Source organism: Sus scrofa, chromosome 6 (assembly GCF_054392235.1).
Source record: "Sus scrofa isolate SSC_HxYL_T2T_F1_AM1 chromosome 6, Sscrofa_HxYL_maternal_Yorkshire_Landrace_v2.0, whole genome shotgun sequence".
Lineage (NCBI taxonomy): Eukaryota > Metazoa > Chordata > Mammalia > Artiodactyla > Suidae > Sus > Sus scrofa.
In genome coordinates, this window is record NC_139388.1 from 38,897,963 (window position 1) to 38,923,528 (window position 25,566).

General features: G+C 36.6%; 1 protein-coding gene across 2 annotated transcripts in view; it reads left to right on the plus strand.

Annotated features, from left to right (window-relative positions):
• Positions 1-25,566, plus strand: part of ITFG1 (integrin alpha FG-GAP repeat containing 1) — a 237,069-nt gene that overhangs the window by 36,321 nt on the left and 175,182 nt on the right. For both annotated transcript variants that reach the window (XR_014805953.1, XM_021094239.2), the window contains exon 7: positions 25,474-25,535. Coding sequence is in view for 1 of the 2 variants with exons in the window: in XM_021094239.2 (XP_020949898.2) it covers positions 25,474-25,535 (62 nt within the window). In the remaining variant the exon portion in view is untranslated. The remainder of the gene's footprint in view (positions 1-25,473; positions 25,536-25,566) is intronic.

Below are 25,566 nucleotides of genomic sequence, written 5' to 3' on the forward strand. Positions count from 1 at the left end.
TTTTGTTGTTGTTGTTGTTGTTGTTGTGGTTGTGGCTTGTGCCTTTGGTGTCCTATCCAAGAAATCATTGCTAGATCCACTGCCATGAAGCTTTTGCCCTACATTTTCTCTTAAAAGTTTTATACTTTTTTTCCCTTACATTTAGAGCTTGGATCCATTTTGAGTGAATTTAAATACATGGAGTTAGATAAAGGTCCACTTCATTTTTTTGCATGAATGTCCAGTTTTCCTAGCACCATTTGTTAAGAAGACTTGTCATTTCTCCATTGAATGGTTTTGCTGCCCTTGTCAAAATTCATTTGACCATATATTCAAGAGTTTATTTCTGGGCTCTCTGTTAGTTTGCTGATCTATGTGTCTGTCCTTGTCTTAGTATCACACTGTTTTGATTACTATAGCTTTGTAATATGTTTAGAAATCAGACCATGTGAGTCCTCTAGTTTTGCTCTTTTTTCAACATCATTTTGACTATGAGGAGGTCCTTTGAGATTCTGTGTGAATTTTAGAATGGGTTTTTCTATATCTATAAAAAGTGCCATTGAGATTTTGATAAGGATTGTTCTGAATCTGTAGATTACTTTGGGTAGTATTGATATTTTAACAATATTGTCTTTCAATCCATGAACATATAATGTGTTTTCATTTATTTGTTTTAACGATTTCTTTTAGCAATATTTTGTAATTTCTATTGTCAAGGTTTTTACTTCCTTGGTTAATTACTAAGTATTTTATTCATTTTGAGTCTATTGAAATGTTTTCTTAATTTCCTTTTTGCATTGTTCACTGTTAGTGTATAGAAATGCAGCTGATTTTTGCATGTTCATTTTGTATCCTGCTACTTTACTAAATTCATTTATTAGTCCTAACAGGGTTTCTTTTGCCGGGGGAGGGGGAGGCATCTTTAGGGTTTTCTACATGTAAGATCATATCAACTGTGAACTTTTTTTGTTGTAATTTAAATGCCTTTTATTTATTTTTCTTAATCCTCCCATTTTTTTATAGTAGTTTACAAATCTGCTTTTACAATTACATTTGTATGTAGTATCCTAAGTGCACATGAGTAAAGCAGCATGCCTAGTAGTTGCTAAAAGTAATAAAACTTCCTTCCTTTCAAAGTATTTCCTGATTAAACTCCTAAACTATTTTAAAAACAGGTAGAAAATAATATTTTATAATTTAAACTTTTTATTAACTCTGGATGATTATGAGTTTTACTAGAGCATTTTCATTATTAAGATAAAGTTTGCAAAGTTAAGAAAATTTCAGTGTTCAAATCTACTTTGGATTTTATTGCTTCAAAACAAATTAGGTCACACATTGAGCCTTTTGCCCAGTAAGATTTTTATGGTTCTCATAGTTTATGGGTTCAGATTGGAATAAGGAAAGTTTAAGAAAAGAGAGGTTACTTTTAGTTTGGCTTACCTGGTGTTTTTCATGTGAAAAAATGATAATAAAGTTTTCAATACATTGTCCTGGAAGTTACCTTAAAAGCTTATTTTTTCAAGATAAGGAACTTCTATAGTTATTGGCTCATTTTCTGTTATCTTACTCCATTTATATTGGCACACATACACACAGAAAGGCTTTTTTTTCATAATTCCCTTTTGAAGGAAGATCTATCTTATGAGCTTTTAGAAACTTAGTTTCTTTTAGTTCAGTGATACTAGACTTCCTTAAACAACACTGACTTTGCCTTTAAGTAATTTTTATGAAAGAATAACAGTGATTATTGTCACATGTTAGAAAATATATTCAAAGCAATTTCTCAGTAGATTTTATATTTTATTTATAAATGACAGGGATATAACTCATCCCATTACAATGATTGGAAAATCCAAAAGTAAATACATATAAATTCTGTAAAGCATACTTTTAGTTTTTGAAGTACTGTTAAACTTCATTAATTTATTCAAAAAAGCTGTGGCTGGTCTGGGGGTGTGAACACATATGAGTGATTTCAGGATGGATTCTTCAAAGTGGTATCAACACAACATTTTCAGTTCTGCTTTACTCTCCCACCCTAATGTCAGTATTCCAAGAGTGAGGACAATGTTTGCACAATGTTGATTTCATCCCTTGAAGTACTGCTTCCCTTCACCACATATCCCAACAAAACTTTCACAGGGTATCTACCTAGCCTGGGTGATAAACCAGTGCAAACAAGGGAAAGATTTGCCGCTGCAGATTTTCCCCAACCAGCACATGCATTTCAAAAGAGATCTTATGTCCCATACATAAGCATTTAAACTTAAATTTAAACTTCTCAAAATTATAGAGCTTGGTCTCTCGAAGGTTTTAATTTATTGGTTAAATTTTCAGTTTTTCTGGCTCTTAACTCATTTCTCCTCCTAGCAAAATGTCAAGTAGGTGAGCCTAAACATAGGCTTGTGTTGGAGTTCCCGTCATGGCGCAGTGGTTAATGAATCCGACTAGGAACCATGAGGTTGCGGGTTCGTTCCCTGCCTTGCTCAGTGGGTTAAGGATCCAGCGTTGCCGTGAGCTGTGGTGTAGGTTGCAGACGCGGCTCGGACCCCATGTTGCTGTGGCTCTGGCATAGGCCAGGGGCTACAGCTCCAATTCGACCCCTAGCCTGGGAGCCTCCATGTGCCGCGGGAGCGGCCCAAAGAAATAGCAAAATGGCAAAAAAAAAAAAAAAAAAAGATAGGCTTGTATTTCTTCCAGGAGTTGGAAGGAGAGGTCTTTGTATTTGCCCAGAGGTCCTTGTGCCACCATAGTGATGGCCCGTATGTATTAGGTGCCCTGCTGGCATTTACCACTGAAGTTGGCAGCTGGGGACCTCCTGCTCTCTTCTCCTGGCCCAGTCAGAGCCTCATAATCTTCGCTGGATGACTCGATCCTGCCTTGAATCTCTGTTTTAAATCCTCTGAAGCTCTAACTCTTCCATCCAGCCCTCTGACTGGAACTGGCCATTGTTCATCCTCTACCATGGAATTCATTTGCCTGTACCATAATAGCCCAGGGAAGATCCACTGGCCCTCATCTTGGCTTCTGTTGATCACCACAGAGTCATCACAAGGTTGTTTTTCTCTTTTGTTTTTTTTTTTCTTTTTATGTCCTCACCTGCAGCATATGGAAGTTCATAGGCTAGGGGTTGAATCAGAGCTGCAGCTAGGCCTGCACCACAACCACAGCAACACCAGATCCAAGCCACATCTGTGACCTACACCACAGCTTGTGGCAATGTCAGATCCTTAACCCCCTGAGCAAGGCCAGGGATTAAACCCACATCTTCTCAGAGGGTTCCTACATCATCCTGCATCAGGTTCCTAACCTGCTGAGCTGCAATGGGAACTACACACAGGGGATCTTAAGTCCCTTTTCCATACATGAAAATCAAGGGAAGTTTGAGAATATTAGGTTAACCCCTCTATGCTCTGTTCTCTGTTCTGTGAGGATAACCCCTGTATATAGCTATCATCTTAAAAGACAGGCTCCCCCCTGAATTCCAGTAGGAAGCAGGGTCCTGGTCTCCCTTTGTACTCTGATTTCCTTTCAACTTCATCATTGTTATCCCTCCAAGTTGAGCCCTCACGTTGAGATCAGGAGAAGTAGTCAGGGAAACTGGCCTTGACGTTACTCTGTCTTCCTGCAATCTCTTTGGGTCCCTAGGTAGCTGACATCCAGACTTGAGTTCTTTCTACCTGTAACTTAAAGTAAAATTTGTTCAGATCCCTAGGTTTTACTTTTAATATGGAAACAGAATTCTGGAGATTTGGCTCTGTTTTCATTCTCAACAAAGCCTGAATTTAAATACTGTTTTCTGGCTAGAGACTCAAAAATTGACATTTTGGAAATCACAAGCTGAATATTGGTTCTTTTTTTTTTTTTTTTTTTTCCCAGCCCTGCTATAATAACCCTAATTTTTCCCTAGGCCAACAGTTCTCTAAGTGTGGCCTGGGAATCCCTGAAGATCCCAAAGACCATTTTGGAGGGTCCGTGAGGTCAAAATAATTTTCCTAAAAAAGACATTATTTGCCTTTTTACTCTTTTTACTGTCATTCTTGCTCTCATTCTCTCATAAGTGTACAGTAGAGTTTTCCAGAAAATCTTTAAAACATGGAATAACTTCATTATTCAGACATCTTGTGTGTATGCTTATGTATTCATGTGTTTTTAAAATGCTTCAGTTTTAATTTTTAATATAGAATATCTCTTATGTCAATAGATAAACCTTACATAACAAAAACTCTTTGGGGTCCTCAGTAGTTTTTAAGAGCATAAAGCAATCCTGACACCAGAAAGCTTGAGAACTCCTGCCCATAGTAAATGGATGCCTCTAGTTGACTGGGGTCACTGTACAAAGTAATGAGAACGAGTAATGTAATATCCTTCATATGTACATACATTTATCAAGCAAAGATAAGATCTTGGCTGTGACAAGTCAGATAGATTATAACAATCTTTGTAAGTACCCTAACTCCCACCGTTCTTTCTTGTTCCTGCCAAATAATTGTCATGACTCTAGTTTCTAGCTCTTGACAGGCAACCAAATGAAAGAACTTGGAGGCTGATCTCTTGGTGAGGTGTTCCATTTCCTTCAGATGTATTCCCAGAAGCAGAATTGATGAATCATATGGCAGCTCTATTTTTAATTTTTGAGGAACTTCCATATTGTTTTCCATGGTGGCTCCATCAATTTATAATCCTACCAAGGGATTTTTTCTCCACATCCCCACTAGCATTTGTTATCTGTCACTTTGATGATAGTCATTCTAACAGGTATGAGGTAGCTATCTCATTGTGGTTTTGATTGTCATTTTAACATGACCTGAAAATTTCTTTAATATCACAAATACTTTTTTGTTAATTCATCAATTTTAATAATTATTTATTAAGCTTCTACTCTGCAAGGCATAGTATACAAACCATGGGTTCAAAGATGAAAAACAGGATTGCCAAACTCAAGAGCTTACAATAGCATGAATCTCAAGGTTGTCATTATAGCAAGACATCACTCTATTCATGCTGTATTCAGAAGTTTAAACTTGATTTTTAAGCACACTAATTTGTGCCTTAAATATTTTGAAATGCAGCAGAATCTCAGACCCAGACACACATTAATACTTAAGAGTATTATTTGTTTATTGTGCATTTGATGGAACTATCCAAGATTCTTGTATTTCTTTCCTTGCACACCCTTGGCAGTCTCAGGTCTTTAAACATCATCTACACTCTGATGACTCCCAAATTCATCTGTCTCCAGGCTGAACCTCCTTCCCACCTCTAAGATCACATATCCAACCACCTACCAGCCATAGCCACATCAAATCTGTGTCTGATAAGCCATTTCGGACCACATTTCCTACACATCCTGGATCTTTCCCTTTAAACCTCTTCAACTCGTCATAATCTTCCCATGTCACTAAATAATAGCCCCATCCTTCCAGTTCCTCTATCACAATGTTGGAGTCTCCTCACCACCTCTTTCAATGATAACCAACGTCAAATCTATCAAGAAATACTATACTGTTCATTCTACTTTGAAAATATATCCACAACTTGACCACTTTCACCACCTCTACTGTAACCATCCTGGTCCAAGAAAATGTCATTTCTCATCTGAATTATTCCAGCTGTTGTTCCCCTGCTTCCACACTTGTCCTACAACAGTCTGTTTTCAACACATGAGCTGCTCTGATACTTTAAAAATGAAAATCAGGTCATGTCACTTTTCCTAAAGTTTTCTAGTGGTTTCTTATTTTTAGAGAATAGCCGAAGTGCACAAAATGGCCTAAAAGGCCGCGTGTACCTTAGTTCACCGTTACCTCTTTGACTTTGTATTTTATTTTCTCACTTGATGCCTTGCACTTGAACACACTAAACTCCTTGCTGTTTCTTAAACACTGCAAAGCAAGATCCAGTCTTAGGGTATGGGACAAGTAGTTATTTTCTCTGCCTGGAATTTTACTCCTCCAGGTATTAATATCATCTCTTTTCAAGTTATCTCTCCAAGTAAACTTTACTTCCTTCACTTCTTCGCTCACATGTCATCTTATTTCTCACTGTATCTGAGGCCTGCTGTATCTGAAATTGCAGCTTTTAAGCACTCCCCTCTGCTTATTCTCTGCTTTTATTTTCCCCAAAGCTCTTTCACCTGCTGAGATACTATACACTTACTGTTTTTATTATGTCACCGCATGCTGTATCATAAACTGTATGAGGGCAGGGATTTGTTGTTGTTGTTGTTCTGTTCGCTCTTGTTTCTCCAGTGCCTAGAAGGGTGCCTGGCACCAAATAGGGACTTGATGGATGTCTTTTGAATAAATAGTAACAATTTCAGTCACCGAACAGAATCTGAAGATAGCTAGAATATTTTTAGGTGCTGAAACTCTCCCTAATTGGTAATTGGTAAGCCTCTTTCAGCTAAAGATTTAACAGCTAACAAAGGAAGCTCTTGATAAAAATGATGTTTGTTTGCAGACGTTCAAAGATAAATTATTGAGTGGGTTTTCTTTTAAAATACCACAAGGTGTTTCTCAGAATTGTATATAAAACTTAGGAACTTGGGCTTTGAGAATTTTATTTAAACAAATGTAGAAAATAATGAGACATTTCTCAAAGAGTTCTGTCCATTTTTTTAAAAAATACAAATGAAACCATTCCAACCCTTAGCTGTCATATGGTTATCTCATAAATCTTTTCTAAATGCATTCGGTTTGAACTGATTCGAATTCTGTTCTAAATAATAGTTGATCTTTATCAGCAAAGATGAAGAGACCTGTTTACCAAAAACTGTAGTTGTTTCTGATGTTATCTGATAAGCATAGGGAACCAGGGAGACAAAAGTATTAAGAAGTGTTTTCTTGTAAGGATCCTCTAACTTCTCTGATACTTTCACACGTTTATTCCTAAACACTTCTGAGAGGAAACATTACAGAGATATTAGTCTGTTGTAGCAATATTATACTTGCTTATTGCATAACTGTTAGAACCCATTATTAGTACCTGGGCGTAATCCAGGGGTGCCGCTCCTTTTTCATCCTCCCCACAAGTCTCTCAGAGTACTGAATATGCCGCAATTTTTATTATTTTGATTTAATTAGAGGCAGGAATTAATAATAAGAATAATCACTATCATTTATTGAGCCCTGAGAATGAGTGTGGCCCTATTCTAAGCAGTCTATATATATATTTACTTATTTAATCTTCAGAGCAACCTTATGGAACAAGTTCTGTTATTAACCCCATTATGTACATTGTGAAGCCAACATAGAAATGTTAAATAACTTCTCTAGAAATCATGCCATAGAATCCCAAAGCCTTTCTTGCCTCCAAACTCTCAGTTTATTATGTATTTTACATAGACTATATAGAGATGTGTTCTTAATATTGCTGTGGTCCTAAACCCTTCTGAGAATCTGGGGAAAATTATGGAATCTCTCCTAAAAAAAAAAATGCCTATAAAAACAAAACTTTATGTTCGTGAATACCCTAAGAACTACCCGTAAACTCTCTAGAAAGACCCCTGGTTAAGAATTAAATAATAGAACTCATTTTAAATGTCCAAACATTATAGATATATATAATGTTGAAAACAAAGTCCCACTTTACCTGAAACCCTAGATATTAATCTTGTTATTGCTTTGGTTTATGTTTACCAGATTGTTTTTCTAAACGTGTTCTGTGCACAAACAATGTGATTTTATTTTATTTTTTAAATGTATGATGTAAGGACAATATCAAAATATAAGACCTATTTCATCAGAAGATACCATTAAAACAAATTGAGAAGACAAGTAACAATTTGGAGACGATATTTGCAACATATGAAACCAAGCATGAATTGAGTTGAAAATAAGAGACTTATTTATTTTTTATAGCAATATAAATAAAGAGTTGAAAAATGAAGAAAAAAAGACTGCCTACTGGAAAAAAAAATATGAACAGGCATATCATCAAAGAACAAATAGAAAAGGCCAATAAACATACATGTTCAACATCTATAGAAATCAGAGAAATTAAATGAAAACCACAAAGTAAACTTTTTATATGCATCACATTTGCAAAATTGTTTAATGAAACGACTGCTCTGATTACATAGTGAAAAAAAATTAAAGAATTAAGCTTATGCACATTACCATAGAGAGAACCTAGAAATACTGAGCGAAAGAAGTCTCAGAAGAGTGATAGAATTTAGGTAGAGTTTAAAACTATCCAAAACTAAGTAATCTATATCGTGTGTATATCAGTGAGTCTAGCAAAATTTTAAAGAAAACTGAGGAAATTATAATCAGAAAGTAACTTTTTGGTGGAGGAAGAAGCAGCAAAGATTTAGCAGATAACTGGATTTGAGTGGCAGAAAGGAGGAGAGGATATTTGAATGTTTATTTTATTATTCTTTATATCTTTGATTTTGTTTGTGTGGATTATGTCACAGTTTTAAAAAATGATTACCAAAAATGAGAGTCCATCATTGTATACCATTTTGTAACTTCCCTTTTCTCACTTAATTTTTTATTAACCATAAGATTTCAATACTTAGATCTCTCTCATCTATAGCATAGCTGAATTATATTCTCATATTAATATATATTTCTTTTTGCATATTAAGTATTGCCACTAAAGATAGACTGGAAAAGCCTCCAGGAATAAATGGTACTTAACCATTTTCTGGTTTGTGAAAGGATTCTCTGTGTCAATGAGGATTTCACCATTGTCTCTATAGATACCACTCCCTTCAGTGTAGTTCAAGCTTTTGCATTGTTGATTTAAAATTTAAATTTGGGGGAATTCCCTTTGTGGCGCAGCAGAAAGAAATCCAGCTAGTACCCATGAGGATGCAGGTTCAGTCCCTGGCCTCTCTCAGTGGGTGGTGATCCAGCGGCATGGCCTTGAGCTGTGGTGTAGGTCACAGACATGGCTCAGATCTTGCATTGCCATGGCTGTGATGTAGGTCTGCAGTTACAGCTCCAATTTGACCCCTGGCCTGGGAGCTTCCTTATGCCGCAGGTGTGGCCCTAAAAAGAGAAAAAAAAAAAATTTAATTTTGTTGATTTATAGTCTAGTTAAACTTTCAATAAATGCATGCTGTAATGCCACTGCACTGCTGTGTATAGCACTAAATCTGCTTTTTTTTTTTTTTTTGGTTTCTATGTATTAAAAGCTGATACATTCAGCACTGACTTTTGTTTTTTCTTTTCCTGAATTTTTACTCTGAAAACTTCCAAGCATTAAGAAAATATTTTGAAAACAATTACAATACTCTTCAGCTAGATTGAACAAGTTTTCACATTTTGCTGTATTTTCACATATATACATACATGCGTGTTTGCATACATACATAGGTAAATAGAGAGTTTTCCTTGTCTGATTGAAAGTGAGTTGTGATATCTTGACACTTCGCCTGTAAATACTTTAGCATGCATCCCCAAAGAGCTAGGATGATCTACACAACCACATTATTACATTTAAGAAAGTTAGTAGTTATTCCATAATATCATAATAGCAATCCATATTTACTCTTTCATACTTACTCCAGAAATACCTTTCATAACATTTCTTCCCTATTTAAAAGCCCAGTTAAAATTCTCATATACATTTGGTAATTACATCTCTATACTCTCTCTTAATCTAGCTATATTATTGCTTCTTTTAAAAATGATACTGATATTTTGAAGAGTCCAGGACACTTGTATTACAGAATTTTCCACATTCTGGATTTATCTGGTTGTTTCCACATGATGTTTAACTTTCGAGTACCAGCTTTTTAAAAGTAAAAAAATAAAAGGTGCTCCAGTAAGCTCAGTGGTGTTGGCTTGGTGTTTTTGACAAAGTAGATGAACTTCTTTTTTTCCATTCATTATGAAGAAGGGAAAGGAACAAATGCTATAAATAATGCAAATGCGATCTTTTTAAAAACAAAGTATCAAATATAATGTGTGCTTATTGTATTAGTTTTTCCACAAAAAGTATAGCATGTTGGTCATTGCAGTTATAGAGTCTCTTTATGAGCTTTTAAAAAACATTAAATATTTTAAGTTACTTCTTTCTTATGTTAGTGCAATATGTTAACTTTAATGTAGAATAACAACACGGAATTTCTTTCTTTGATTCAAATTAAGTGGTGGTTATTGCATGAAGTACAGTTTTTTTCATGTGTTAAAAACACAACTATATTTCAGTACAGGAGATTCTAGTATGTTATATATCTATTCTTTGTTCTGTGCAAAGATATTTATACTCATGTTTTATATTCTAGAAATAAAAAGTCATCTTATATACTGAACAATTTGGTCATTTAAATCTCTAACCTGTAAATTGAGTCTATAAAAGCTGTTGAGATCAAACAAAATAGTTGAAGTCAGTGGGGCATTTGGTACCAAATGGAAATATACTTCAGATATTTATCACAGAATGATAAGTGAACAATTTTTTAACAGCCACACATGCACACTGGCTCCAGGTGGCCCAAGCCAAGGTCCTGTAGGGAGTGATGGCCATGGCATCTAGCCAGATCTGGCTTTGGATTCTTGCCTTCGCAGCCTGGGATTTGGGCAAGTCCCTTTGAAACTGTCTCATTTCTAAACATAGGGATAGTATCACATAGCTCAATGCAGTGGGTTTTAGAATATTTCTAAGAACAATAGTAAGAAAATATATCATAATCTGCACACATAGTTAAACCATGTATGTTTGTAGCTATATACCTATAATATGTAAACATTTTTACATAACAAGACTTACCCATCCTGTATGTGTTATACTTTATTTTAAAATTTGATGAAATTGATTTCATGACCCAGTAAAAAGTTTCAAATCCTTGGCTTGAAAAAAAAGATTCAATTAGTGTCAAATTTTGCTACCAAAATGATTCTGCAACTTTGGTCAATCAGCAGACATTTATTGAGCAGTTACCATGTGCCCATGTGAACAAAACAAAATCTGTCCCATTTAATAATTATCCCCATGGCCATCACCCATAGCTCATTTCAGGTGTCCATCCCATGGACTCAACCTAGTCCTTATCTCCCAGCACTACTGACCACAGCCTCCTCTCCTCTTTGTTCTTATTTAACCTCTGGGCAGCTTCTGACATAAATTTTCAGTCCTTTCTTTGACCATGGTGAAACCTGGTTTTGTTTCTTTTCAGAATCTTTTATGGGCTTCTCTTCCTCTTTCTGGTCCATAAATTTGGGTAAAACTCAGAATTCTTCTTGTCCTCCGCCCTCTTCCCTTTTTACACTAAACATTCCTCTTGGGCACGTCATTGATTTGTCCACTTCAGTGGCTTGCATCAATTACATGAGTTATGCCACCAACTCCTGGTTACAGATCTCCTATCCCAGGTGTCTGTTAGTGGATTTTACCACTCCTGTAACCCACAGACATTTCACACTCAACATGTCCAAAACAGATCATGTTACCTTTCCCTCAAAACTTCTTCAGTTCTGCTTTACTTCCTGTCTCAATGGTGACAACATCTCCTTAGTTACCAAGCCATTTACAAGAACCATTCTTGTTCCCCTCCTTTCTCACGCCTCACACCCAGTCAGTTCCCAAACCTTTGTGATTATGCCTCCTAACAAACAACCACTACTTCAGCTACCCAGGGTTACAGCACTATTTTATCTTGCTCTCTTGACCATGAGAGTCTCCTGACTGGTCTCCTAGCCACCAGTGCCCTCCTCTTCAAGTCCAGTCTTCAGGTAGCATTCTGACATCTACAATAGAAGTTTGATCTTATCACGTGCTTATTAAAGTATCTTAGTGCCTTTTGATTACCACTCCCTTCTGGCACACAAGGGCCTTCCTGTTCTGGTTTCTGCCCAGTTCTTCAGCCTTAACTCTTACTAACCTCCATCTTTTTATGCTTCAGGCCTAAGATACTCTGAATTGCTCCAGCCCTTGTTTCACCTAGCTGACTTGTACATATCCCTTAGCTCTCAGCTGAGACCTCTCTTTTTTCTGAGAAGCTTGCTTTGACCCCCAGTGTAATGGCTACCGCTCTATTATAATGACTCGTCCACTTTTTCTTCTAGTAGAATGTCAGCCTGTTAAGGAGAATGACTGTCTGCTCTGTTCACCATTTTAGCCCCTGTTCTTGACACCATTCTGGTGCCTAGTGATACCTATTTGAATGACTAAGGAAGGAATGAAAATGAAAGAAAGCCAGTTGCTAGGGAAGACAGTGTGCCGCTGTTGTTAAGACCGCAGAGTTTGGAATCCATTGGATCCAGATTCCCCTGGCTCTACCACTGGCCAGCTGAAACAAATTATTTTGGCTAAGCTTCAGACTTCTCATCTGTAAAAATGAGAGTGTTAACCTTGTAGGTCAAGGAATAAAATTAGAGAACATATGCAAAGTATCTAGCACAATGCCTGTAGTATAGCACATAAAGTTAGCTGTGACTTCATTCCATTCTAATACATGAACATGTAGAACTAAAAAGCCACCTGATAATCACTGTATTCTTTTTTGACAATGAAAGCACAATTACATAGAGAACTACCTGACCCCACTGACAGAGATTGCTTAATTAATATCAAGAGACACAAGGCATACTATTATATGTGGCCTTCAGCCCCTGGAAATAGTAAAAAAAAAAGATAACTTCCCATTTGGATAAAAATACAACTGTCACATGAGGTAAAACAAAATCTATACTTGTTATAGGAAACCATGAGCCTATGTAAAGTGTATTAAAAATGCACCTTATAAATGTATGCTACATGAAGTAGAAGGGGGCTTTATTATAGCTGATAACAGATGGAGGGAATGTGAGGTTTCAGAACTCTTTCTGATGGCAACTGTCTACTGAGGTATATCTCAAAGTGTTTTTTCTTAAAGAAGGAAAACAAAATACAGCTCTCAGTTAAAATCCACTTAATAGTATTGCGCCATTTACCCGTTATCTCATTTTCACTGAATCTGTTAATAAATGATACCAATTAGTGTACTTGCCCCTTGGTAACATTTCTTATACTCTCTGCAGTTTGTCAGAGTAGCCCTACACCTCTAAATTTGATCTGTGAAGCAAGGGAAACACTTAGCTGATTAAGAGTAGAGGGAGAGAAGCTCTCTCTCTCTTGATTTGGAAGGTTCTTCCCATGGTGGGTTTTATCTAGCCTATCCAGGCATGTGGTTTGGAGAAGTGAGCTTCTCTCTCTGATCAATGTTCAGTAAAACATTGTCTGGTAAATAAGCTTTCCATGAGTATAGAAAGAGCAACATTGAAATCATATTAGCTCTTTAATGTCACTAGGGCTCCATTTGGTGCACTGGAGAGGGAATAAGTGACACTTTGGTATTATGGTTATCATTCTGAATAGAATGCCTGCCTGCCTGCCTGCCTGCCTGCCTGCCTGCCTGCCAGCAGATTAAATTCTTTTACCTGTCAGAAAGGATCTGATTTATTTGGGGGCATTATTGCCTTGGTGACCTTGGTTGGTGTCTAATTTATTTCCAGGGAGAGGAACAGGAAAGGCAACCTGAATCAAGTATTTTCTCAGAAATAGATTGACTTGTTTATATTATCATTATAGAAAGCAACTGCTAACTGAAATAAGCTGAATAATCAGCTTAAAAAAATAGTGTGAAAGTGTAAGCTTGAGTTAGTAATGATTTCCTTCTTGAAGAGGAGAAGTTAAAATGATTGAAGAAGTTTAGTGATAGGTTAGTGATAGGTGTTTTAGCGTTCATGAATATTTCCAAAATTGAGTGGTACAGTTTACACTCTGCTTTTTCAGGAAGTATTTAAATACTTCTTATATTATTAATTCAAAGCATTTTCTTTCTTTTCCTGTGTCATTCTTCCTGCCGTTTCTTTGTTCCCTAGCACCTCTAAATAGACACTGGGAATGAAGAGAGAGGAGAGGAAATTAAAGTTTTTCATGTTTTCTCTGTCTTTAGTAGTTGAACAGTGTGTGTGGCAAAGCAGTGTAGCTAAAAGTCTGAATTTCAGGCTAGCAGACTCTGTGTACCTCGTCAACTCTGGGACCTGATGTCTCTTATCCAGGGCCTTACTGTTGTTAAGGAGATGAGACATCAGTGAAGTGAGTGATGAACTGCTGCTTAAAAGTGCTTGAAAACTGAAAAGGCAAATTATTGATAAGGCTCCAATCATATGTAAAGCTTCGTGTCATTTCTTTGCCCAGAGGTCTTCAGTGTGTCTCTTTGTCCTTTAAATTAGATGCTGGTCTCTTAGCCTGAAGATAGTGGGACCCTTGCCTCCTTTCCCACTTTATCTTCTGACTTCCTCTGCTGGTAATCCTACACTACAGTTGAGCTAAACTTGGCTTTTTCCTGAGCAGCCTCCAGTTTTCCTCATTTCCAGGCCTTTGCTTATGTTGTTAAGTCTACCTAAGAGCTTCTCGGCCATGGCATTATTGACATTTTGAGCTGGATAATTCTTTGCTGTAGGGAGCTGTCATGTGCTTTGTAAGAAGCTTAGCAGTAGCCCCTGCCTCTACCCTCTAAACAGCGGTAGTAACCAAAAATGTCTCTTCATGTCGCCAAATATCCCCCTGGGAGGCAAATTACTCTTATGAACTATTTCTGCTCTATATTTAGGCAAATCTCCTACTCCTCTGAGGCTTCTGCCACCTTCCGTCTTCCATTTTTCATTACTAACACATACAGGTTTCATAGTTTACTGGAGACATAATGCCTCCCAGGCAGTTATCTGACTCCTGCCATCATTTTAGATGATTTCATCGTCCACAGCAATGACCTAGCCCAGCACCATGACCTCCTCACCTCAGGCACCTCAGTTCACTCCCTGTACCTTGCAGGTACCAGCAAATAAACTATACCCAAAATCAATAATCAGATATCCCACTCTCCTACCACAGCTCCTATCCTAGGCTGCCTGCTCAAGGGCCTCCCATGCAACACTTCTTGAACCTTGTTGAGACTCCAGTCCACTTACTGATCTTGCGATTTTATGTCCACCCATTCTGCATCCAGCTTCCCTCCCTACCCATGGTACCTCATCACAAACAGCCTCTCATTCTATCACATTCAGATCCAAATCCTACGTAAACCCAGTCACCTACAGTCTTTCTCCAGGAAGAACACATTATAATCATTGAGTTCGAGGCTGACCCTGATCTCACACTCACATCCTAAAGTCAAACCCTCATTTTATTCAGTCTCATAGTTCCTGGACTTTTTCTTCACTTGGTCACACTTTGAAATTGATGTCTCCTTTCTCATCCTGATAGATGTCAGATGGTCTGTCAGTCTCCTTTCCCCTCTTTGCTTCTTCCCTTCTTCTTCCCTCCCTCTTGCTACTCTTGGAGAAGAAAACAGCACACACATTTCAACAACTATTAACAGCTCGTATCAGTTCGTGCTTTGGCAGTTAGCAGTGTATTTGCTCTGAGCAGCTTCAGAGCAAATGCAGACCTCCTTCCTCACCCTGGCCCCCCATATATTTCAGAAAATAAAAAGGGACGGTTGAGTCTTTTCTGCTACTATCAAGTAAACTAATGAAATATCCTTGGGATAACTGTAAAGATATAAATTGGGTCATCAGATATCTAAAACTTTAGACTGTCTTTTACCCAGGAGACTGATATGACATTTAGTAGCAGATTATGTTGCATGGTTTGATGTTTCATCATACCTACTTTCTGAATATAGATATGTTCTTAATCTGATATCCAGGGTTGCATACTGCTGATGATAAACAAGGCAATAATGTATTTTCTGCAGAAATGGAATAAAAGTTTTTGACACTCGGCTTTTTTGACACGATTTTGCAATTGAATATTTTCATTAATAGAACTCTAGAATATAATTTCATTTTAAAACAGTATTTGGACTAAGATACGCCGTTCTTACTGACTGTGTAATAATGAAAATAGAATTTCATGTTTTGCTTCTATTATATAGTGTTTTCCATGTATTAATAAACCGCAAATAGTGGTTCTTAATCACCTGAAGATTACTTTCAATCTTTGTCAGTAATCGACAGAATTGTAATGACATTTTTAACTGTTACTGGTTACCTTTTCATGGGCTTAGATTGCAGTATACACTTATAAATCAAGCTTGTTTGCCTAGGCACTTCACCTGAATTACAAGAACCTGCTTTGACTTTTAATCTGAGTGACAGTTTACAGCATCCTCAAGCAGCACACATTCTGCCAGTAAACTTAAATGATTGTGGTAGCTCATCATATTTTTTAATGCCCATTGTAATTAATGTTCAATAAGTAGTTTAAAGTGTTTGAATTATTATCTAGTCATATTCAAGGTGAATTAAGTCAATTTCTATTAATAGTTCACTTAACTCATTTAAAAATGTTTTGTCCAGGATGTTTACATTTCCCCTTGTACAAATTGTCTATAATCATAAGACTCTTTCTTCATATTGTATGATAGCATGCAAAACAAAGCTATCTGAAAGTATTTATTTGCACCGTTCCTACCCTTGTTTCTGAAATTAGGAAAGCTAGGTTTCTAGTAATTTTTTTTTTTTTTTAAATCTGAACTGACTGAAATCATGGAATTAAGAAACTTAAATTTTTAATGACCAGGAATCTAATTATACTCTTGTAGCACCAGGGATCTTAGAGACCTTTTAGGGGATCAGGCACTTTGAGAGTATTTTAGAACAATTTTAGTATCCATGCTTAGAAAGACGAAGTAATTAAAATCCTTGTTTTGCTGCAGAGTGGGTCTGCAGCACCAGCTCTTCACACACATTCTGGAGAGAGAACTTTTGCATTTAGCAGGCATCTGCCATTGTAAGAGTAGTCCATCAGAGTACTAAATGGTGGGTTTTGTTTAAGCCTGTGGCATTGAATTTTGGTGCTCATTTTTTCTGGGTGAGCTATTTCAAGAGGAAGGTTTATAGTTGAGGGGTCATTATAATGTGGATTGTTCTGTTCTGTTAGAGATTATGGTATAAATTAAATAACGACAAATTTACAAGGCATCGATAGAACTTTCCTATCTGGCTTAACAAGCCATGTCTTCTCATTTTCGGTATAATGTTTTCATTAAGTTTTAAATAATGAAGTTTCAACTCTTACGTAAGGCTGTTTGACATTAAGAAAGAAAGGTTAAATCCTTCTTATTGAAGTGAGCACTTTAAACATGATCTGTAAATAGCATTCTACACTGCATTACAAAAGGCAAAAAAGACAGTTTAAAAAAGATTAATGAGAGGTTTAGTAGTAACTGTAAGGTTTGCATTACAACTGTCTGTTTCACATATTAAAGATATGCTTTTGAAATTATCAAATTTCTTAAATTATTTCATGTAGCTATTTGAAAGGAAATTTTAATGCATTTAATATATACTTTTCATGTTTAATCATTTCATGTTTAACACATTACGTGTACTTGTTTCTGCTCTAAGATATATATATATTTATAATTTCACTTGTAATGTTGAGAGACTGATCAAATTCCATGATCTTGAAGAAATTATTCTCCGAATTATCATGAATTTCAAAATTCCTATGGCCGGAATGGGTATATAAGCAATTTTTGTAGTTGTTAAGTGTACTTTAGTGTGTATATTGTATTAATAAGATAAGCTTTACCTAATACTTGTTTTTGAATGACCTAGAGGCCATGAGTATGTCTTTTTGTTTTGTTTTGCTTTTTAGGGCCTCACTTGTGGCACATGGAAGCTCCCAGGCTAGGGATCATATCAGAGCTACAGCTGCTGGCCTACGCCACAGCCACAGCAGCGTGGGACCTGAGCCACATCTGTGACCTACACCACAGCTCACGGCAATACCAAATCCTTAACCCACTGAGCAAAGCCAGGGATCAAACCTGCATCCTCATGGATACTAGTTGGGTTCATTACTGCTGAGCCACAACAGGAACTCTCTGTCTCATTATTTTTAACAAGTTGCTTTAACTTGAAGTTTCTTGATGATCTGATCATTTGATTTTAACTTATTTCATATAAAAAGAGCTTTATATACTATAAAATGACATGTGTTGGAAGTGTTAGCATTTCACTAATGTGAGTATTATAACTTCTAAACCTAGTTACCTATCAAGTTTCTGACCAGCACAAATGTCACCTTCTCAGTGAAGCCCTCCCCAATTCCTGCAAATAGTGACTACCTCAGCCAACTCAGTACTCTGCATATATGTTCAGAATTCTAGCTGAGCCATTGCTATGTGCTATTTGTCAGTTTCCACCTGTCTCCTCTAGGGACAAAAAGTTCTCAAAGGCAAGGAGCATGCCTTGTTTGTATTTATCTCTAATACTAAATTGAGTGCCAGGCACAGAGGAGATCCTTAAAAGATGTTGAATCAGTAGGTAAATAAGATATGAAAGAAATATAAAGATCATTTAGTCTAATGACTTCATTTTAAAGGCAAGGAAATGAAGCCCAGGGAGGTTAATGCTTTGCTTTACTTTTTCTAGTTTATTGTAATTTAGTACACTTCAAGCATTTTATCACTCTACTGCTCTAGATCTGGCAAAAATATTCCCTTGTAGTGTGTTCCAGAAATGATGCATGGAAACCATGTAGATGGATTATCTCATTAAGGCCACTGTTACTCTAGTCTGCTGAAGGTTCTTTTTTGGTGCTTGGAAAAGCAAGTTAAGAATAGAAGATAGTACACAAATCAAGAGTTTCTGGACTGGATGGGGCATAACTGCCTACTGCCAGAGATTTGCTTTTGAGTAACTATGAGTTTCAATCATTTTAAATAACTCATTTTCTATATTTAACTGTTCTGCTCTTGAATTTACAAGAATAATCTGCTAAACTCTGCTGACCATGATGTATTGTATTTTGCTGTTCGATCTAATATAGTAGTTGTCAGAGAGACTGACAGCTTCTACTCATAAATTTTACATCATTCATCACTGTGATCAAATTGTGCCACTTAAGAAATAAATTACTTTCAGGTTGAATTTGATTTTAAATATCTAGACACAATTTTTTGTGAGCAAAATTCAGGTTTCTTCTCTAACCTCAATGCCTAAGTAGGAGCCCATCATGTAATGAAAATTAAGAATTCCTTAAAAATGAAGCCATTAGACAGAAATGCATAAAAGATCAGTTTGGTGGCAAAATCCTTTAATATCCTGACAGATACTCAGAAATATTAGCTTCCATTTTTCATCTGCCAGAAGAAATAGCTTTGGATAGTACAGCTTTGTGTAGGTAGCTGTTGAACAGTTAGCCAGTATGACATCTTTATAAATTAGCAACGAGGCATAGATGGACATGATAAGAAAGGGTCAGGATTTTGGAATGAAAGGGACTAATGGAGATAGGAGGCCTTATTGTGTAAACTAAATGGATGCAGACTGCATTGCCCTAAAAAAAACATCAGGCCAGATGCAGTTCTAAAATTTGTACTATAAACCCTTCATTCAAGAAAATTAAATTTCATGAGAGCTAATGGAAAATCAGAAAATCTTAGTGATGATTAATACCAAGTTCCTCTTCTCCGGTTCTTTCCATCCTTAAATGTTATCATCTCTAATGAACCTTTTACCTCTGGAACACAGAGGATTCTTCTAGAAGTTGGAGTGTCTTCTCATATTGGAATTTTAAATTATAGACATTAATTCGAAACCCATAGAAACATTACAAGTTTGGGAAAATTAAAACTGCAAACTCTCCCAAATACCTTGTGACTCTGATCTCATCGGAGTAGAGGAAATATTTGACTTCAGCTGAGATATACATATATGACACCATAGAATTCAAAATAGTACTAATATTTTTGATCTTAGAAGAGCATTAACTTACCATAATTACCTTCATTGCATTTCTCTTAAAAAATGCAACATCCAAGTTATAAAAAACAAATTCCTTGTAATAAAAATACAGTGATTAGAATATATCCAGGTTCTTACTTGTTAAATAGTCTTCATCAAATGAAAATTATTAACCCCCTTAAACATTCAATTTCAGGGCAGTGGAAAGGCACCCATCAGTCTTTTTTTCTTACAGCAAATGTACTTCTGATAAGGATTTGACGGATAAGGAAGGGCAAGGCAGGAGTAGGTTTATTGTTTACCCAGCATTAAGGGCCTTCATTATAATAATGTGGGCCAGTGTTCCAGAGTGTGGTGTGCAAGTCTCTAGTCGGAGCTCTCTGCTCAGCATAGTAAATCTTTGCTTGGGGCCCAGTGTTTCAGGATAGGAAAGAGAAAGGAAGTCGTGAACTTAAAAAGTGAAATTTTAAAATGATCCCTAGAAATTTAGACTTCTTCCTTGGGATAGTGTCTTGTGAATGGGGACCCATTTAGACAGGTTCCTCATATCATCTTACTATATTAATGCATCTGAACAGAATATTATCTGGTAGTGGAGTTCCCATCGTGGCTCAGTGGCTGACGAATCCGACTAGGAACCATGAGGTTGCAGGTTCAATCCCTGGCCTCCATCAGTGGGTTGAGGATCTGGCATTGCCCTGAGCTGTGGTGTGGATTGCAGACGCGGCTCAGATCCCGCGTTGCTGTGGCTCTGGCGCAGGCCGGTGGCTACAGCTCCGATTCGACCCCTAGCCTGGGAACCTCCATATGTTGCGGGAGCAGCCCAAGAAATGGCAAAAAGACAAAAAAAAAAAAAAAAAAAAAAAAAAAGAATATTATCTGGTAGTGTTGTTTGGTAAAGGGAATATAAGAAGCAGGGTTGCTTCTCTGCAAGCAGTATCTAATCAAAATAATAATCTATTAAGAGGATTGATCTATTTATCTTTTTCTCAAATTGAGTCAGTAGACATGTTAATTTTTTTCCATACAGCTTAAAATATTTTGAACTGCGATTTTAAATAAGATTTTTCAGCATTTTAAATATGATATTTCATATTTAAAAACTATATTTCTATAGCAACAACAACTGACTGGAGCTAACTAGTTGCTCTCAGTGACGGGCTCTTTTCAGGTCCTCTTAGTCCCCTGCCTCCTACTGTCTTTCCCATCTGGAGATCTTTAGTCAGTTTGAATGCCCCGTGCCTTTTTACTATTGATCATCTTGGTTGTACTAGGACCTCTTAACTTATTTAAGTTAGATCCTCATGCCTTATAGCACTTGAGTTGATGACCTCTGAGCTTCAGAATGCAATTAAACTGCTGCTGCGAAAAAGGGAAGAGTTGTTGGCATTAACTGGTTTATCTTAATGATTTCAGCAGTCATATGGCCCTTGGTGTACTGTGTTATGAACAAGTGGAAGCAGATGAAAGATAATTTTATTCTACACTCTTATGCTGCCCATTCACTGATATAACTGGGACTAAGAAAAACTGGACGGTACTACAGAACAGATGTGAGCATGAGCTTGGCAAATCCTCCTGGCTCAAGCTTAGAAACAGTACAGATTACTGCTTTGAACTGAAAATGTCTGATGGTTCCAGAAAATACAAAAATATTTTATTAGCTGTGTTTTTTTCAGAACGAACCATATAATATCACTTCTTGCAAATGTAGTGACTCTCAGCATCCAAGGAGAATTTTTTTCATGTAAGAACTCTAAATGACATTATGAACACTATTTTTTTTTAATTTCTCTTGAATATTTTTCTTAAAATGTTGGGATGTCACACTGAAAGGACAGTACAAGAAATCACAAATTTCTGTTTTTCTTTTCACGGTCATACCTGCAGCATAGGGAAGTTCCCAGGTTAGGGGTCGAATTGAAGCCACATCTGCGACCTATGCCGCAGCTTGTGGCAACACTGCATCCTTAACCCACTGACCAAGGCCAGCAATAAAACCCTCACAGAGACATCAGATCCTTAACCTGCTCAGCCACAATGGGAACTCCAAAAAATCACAATTTTTAGTCTCTTCCTTCATACTATACTATGTCAGAAGGCTGTTAGGTGTCCATTATTAATCATTGCCCTTTGTTTTGATTTTTCCTAACATGGTCTAGTTCACATAGTCAAACTTCCAATTTAAGTTTCTAAAACTCTGGCTTCCTTTTGATGCCAGCATTAACCAAAGGGTTTTTCATTTGAAAGGAAGGCTGTGCTGTACTTGGCAGTGATTAAAATGCAGTAGCTTAATCCTTTCAAGCTATGAATGGAGATAATTGAAGCATAAACCATTTAATGTTTCTCTACACACTTACTTGATTATGTGTCTGTATTTTAAGGGAAAGAAACTGCACGTACATTGACTATTTTCACTATTTTACTGGTTAGAATAATCTAATGAAAAGGGGTTTGACTTTGGAGTTTCTATCTTGAATTTTTTAGTAACTCATAATGCAATGTTTTGTTAAGGATTGTTTCTTCAAGTGAATAGCAGTGAAGTCAGCTTTCATCATATCGTTTCTCTTAGTATTTTTTTTTTTAATTAGTTTTCAGGACAGGAAAGGCAGACCCACATCTAGAGTATGTATCTACTCCTGTAAAATGAAATTGCTGCCACTTCTAGAGTGGATGAGATCCAGTGTAATCACCATACCCCCAACACTTTATTGTGCGCCCCAACTTCCCTACCCCACCCCTCAACCTCTTTCTTGAACAGGCACTCTCAAAATATAGTCTCATGCTTACTTTCCTGGTTCCTGCCAGTACATTGTTAGCTAGGTCCTGGACTGAATTCAGGCTACAGGCCCTTTCTTCTTCACATGTCCATCACATTCCTGGTCAGGAGTTTATTACTAAGTTATTTTGTAACTTTACCTCACTTCTTGGCCTAGTAGCCAAGGAAAGAAAGTTGGACACACTGTGGGAAGTGGGACAGATGTCACCTAATGGGGGCAGAAATTTCTCCACCATCTTCCAAAAAGAGAACACTAGCCTTTGGGGGAAACTTCTCCATCGTCTTCAATCAGAAGGGAATATCAGCCTTTATCAGTCCACTGCCGCACTGCTCTACAAACCTATTCACGTGCATCTGGGGATTCAGGATTTTCAGATTATCACCTAGATGTTCCTGTTCTGTGGGCCAGGTATCATTCTTTCCCATCCAGTGCTCTGACCTTAACATAGCAGGCCCGTAGGTTGAGAATTCAGTCTTCCTGGGATCTCCTTTATATTAAGTCCTGGCCTTAGTCCTTAGCTTTCCTTGCCTTCCTACAGCAGGAGGTGAGAACCTCTTGTTTTGCTTCCTAAGAGGCTCTCTGACTTTCACACTTAGCTTTTAATTTCTCGTTAGTCATGTTCAGCCTTTGTGTCTTGCCTATATTTCCTCAAATTATCTTAGCAATAGCCATCTAACTCCACTGTCTTTATATTAGTGTTTATCTCACATGTCTCAAAAAGTCTTAAATACCACACTCAGTGGTGCCTTCCCTTCCACCAGAGTACTATACCAAGACAACACCAAGAAAAGGTAGTGTGGCTGTCTGTGTGCTACTTACCCCCAGGGAAGGAATCCTTCTTGCCAGCACCATGATAGGTGATCCAACGCCAAAATCTTAGTGTCTGCTTTCTAAGGTCACTTTTGGTATCAGCTGATGTAGCTTGGGTTCCCTATAAAGACTCCGGGATGGAGATTAGCATACAAGAATTTGGGTTTTAGGAAGTGTTTTTGTAGCCAGTATGAGAAGGGAAGAGTTGGGCTATGATTCAGTGTCAGTAAAAGCCTCAGATGACATGGGGACCTCGGAAGGTGGAATGGCCCTGCAAAGCTGTCCGGAGTTGTGGTGAGGGGGTCTAGTCTTTATTCTTCTGAACTGACTAGTTGCTGTATGCAGGCTGGTACAGAAAAGGACACAACCTTTGGCAAGGGGGGGGTCTTCAGCCAAAACTGGTCTTAAAAGAGCTGACTACTTAAAGCTGCCTGTCAGTGGCAGTTTCAGCAGCTGAGGGAATAAGTCTTTCATTCCTCTGAGAGGTCTCGGTGGCGTGTCACAGCAACCATTACAGTTTTATTGAGTGAATTAGTCTTAATCATGTGGGAGGGTAAGGACTTTATTGCTTTGTTGACTAAAATTTTTTTCTAGCTATCATTTCATTCTCATTTCATTCGAAGTCTGAGACATGATTCTTTATATTGAATTGTTAATAATTAATTGTGTCTATTTTTATTTTTCCGCATAATGAATTATTTATTTTTCTGTAACCTCTTTACATAGTTGAATGATGACATGAAATTTTTAAAAAATCTATTTTACAAGGTACTTCCAATCCCTCATCTCACTTTACTATTTTTCAACGTCTTAATAAATAGCTAGTGAAGCTGTGAAAACAGAATCAGCACACGTAGTGTACGGGAGTAGCCATAAATGAGCCTGGACACAAAGTAGGTAGTTAGGTCCTCCCCTGAGGGATGATGAGGTTTTCCCTGTGTTCTCAAAGAGAAGGAATGATGTCAGATTTTCGCTTTTCTTTCTTAATCATGCTGATGTCAGTGCGAAGGATACATGGGCTGTAACTGTCTCAACATTCAAAGCTCAGAAGCTGGGAGTTTTCCTAGATGAGTCTAGGTGTAAACACTTCATTAGGAATCTGTGTTTGGCAAATTAAAGAAATGATCTTCATAAAAACTACTTTTCTATATCTGCAGACAAGACATCCTTAGCACGGTGAAAATAAATGCAGAGGTACTTGATATATTGCCATAGACAATTGTTCCACTTAGGAGTTTTGAGTTAAGCTAATAATAAAAGTGAACAAATTACATAGCTTTCCAAGAATTCTATGAAAATCTTTATCATTGTAATTATTACATAAATTAACTTCACTAAATTCATATAAAGCCTTTACAGAAAACATTAACATATAAATGATAGTTTTCTAAACATTTAATGAGATTAAAAAAAAACCCATTTCTTTAAAATAGTCATTGTGTTCACATCACTTTCCTTTTTTCAAAGCACGAAAGAATAATGTCATTTTAATATTCCTATGAGTCATCTTATCATTTTAAAACTTCTGTATTCATTAAGTAAAATCACCATTATGCATACAAAATAAATGTTGCTACTAGAATAGACTTGCAGATTACCTGGACTTTTTGCATTAATAGATTGTTTGATTTGACTGTCAACCTAATGTTTTTCAAAAAATTTTATTAAAATTCTTGTACTTTCCACTGAAACAAACGTTTTTTAGTTGGAATATATGAAGGCAATTCTGCTACTTAAAATTTGAAGTACAATTTATTGTTTATTTAACATGAGTGCTAAAGATTGTAGATGCTGTAATACTATTATTTAAAATAATCCTAAAACCTGACTGTGATACATAGTTAAGTGTTGCTTTTAGGGTGAGAAAGCAAAATGTGATTATGAATAAAATGTGTTTTTTTAAAAAATATAATCTACTTTAGGATTCAAATGTGTAAGATAAAAAGTAGTACACAGAATTTTTCTTAAAAATAATGGATGTTATTGAAGGACTAATGCCAAATGCTCCCTTTAAATACATTTTCCTTAATTGTACTAATATAGAGTCATCCACTTTCTATTCTTTGATGGACCAAGCTCATTAAAATGCAATTTAAAATATGTTTAAGAACAAATGTACTAAAATTGTTTTTATGTATTGTGTTTCTTCCTGTTTGTAAATGTGCACATCAGTCACAAAACCTGCAATTCTATTATTTTCCTTCTAGATTTATTCCTCACAACATTGTCTGCCTCTGGTACCTTCCAGTTTGAGATATGGGAAAATGTGGTAAGAAATCTTTTCTTTGAAGCATTTTTAA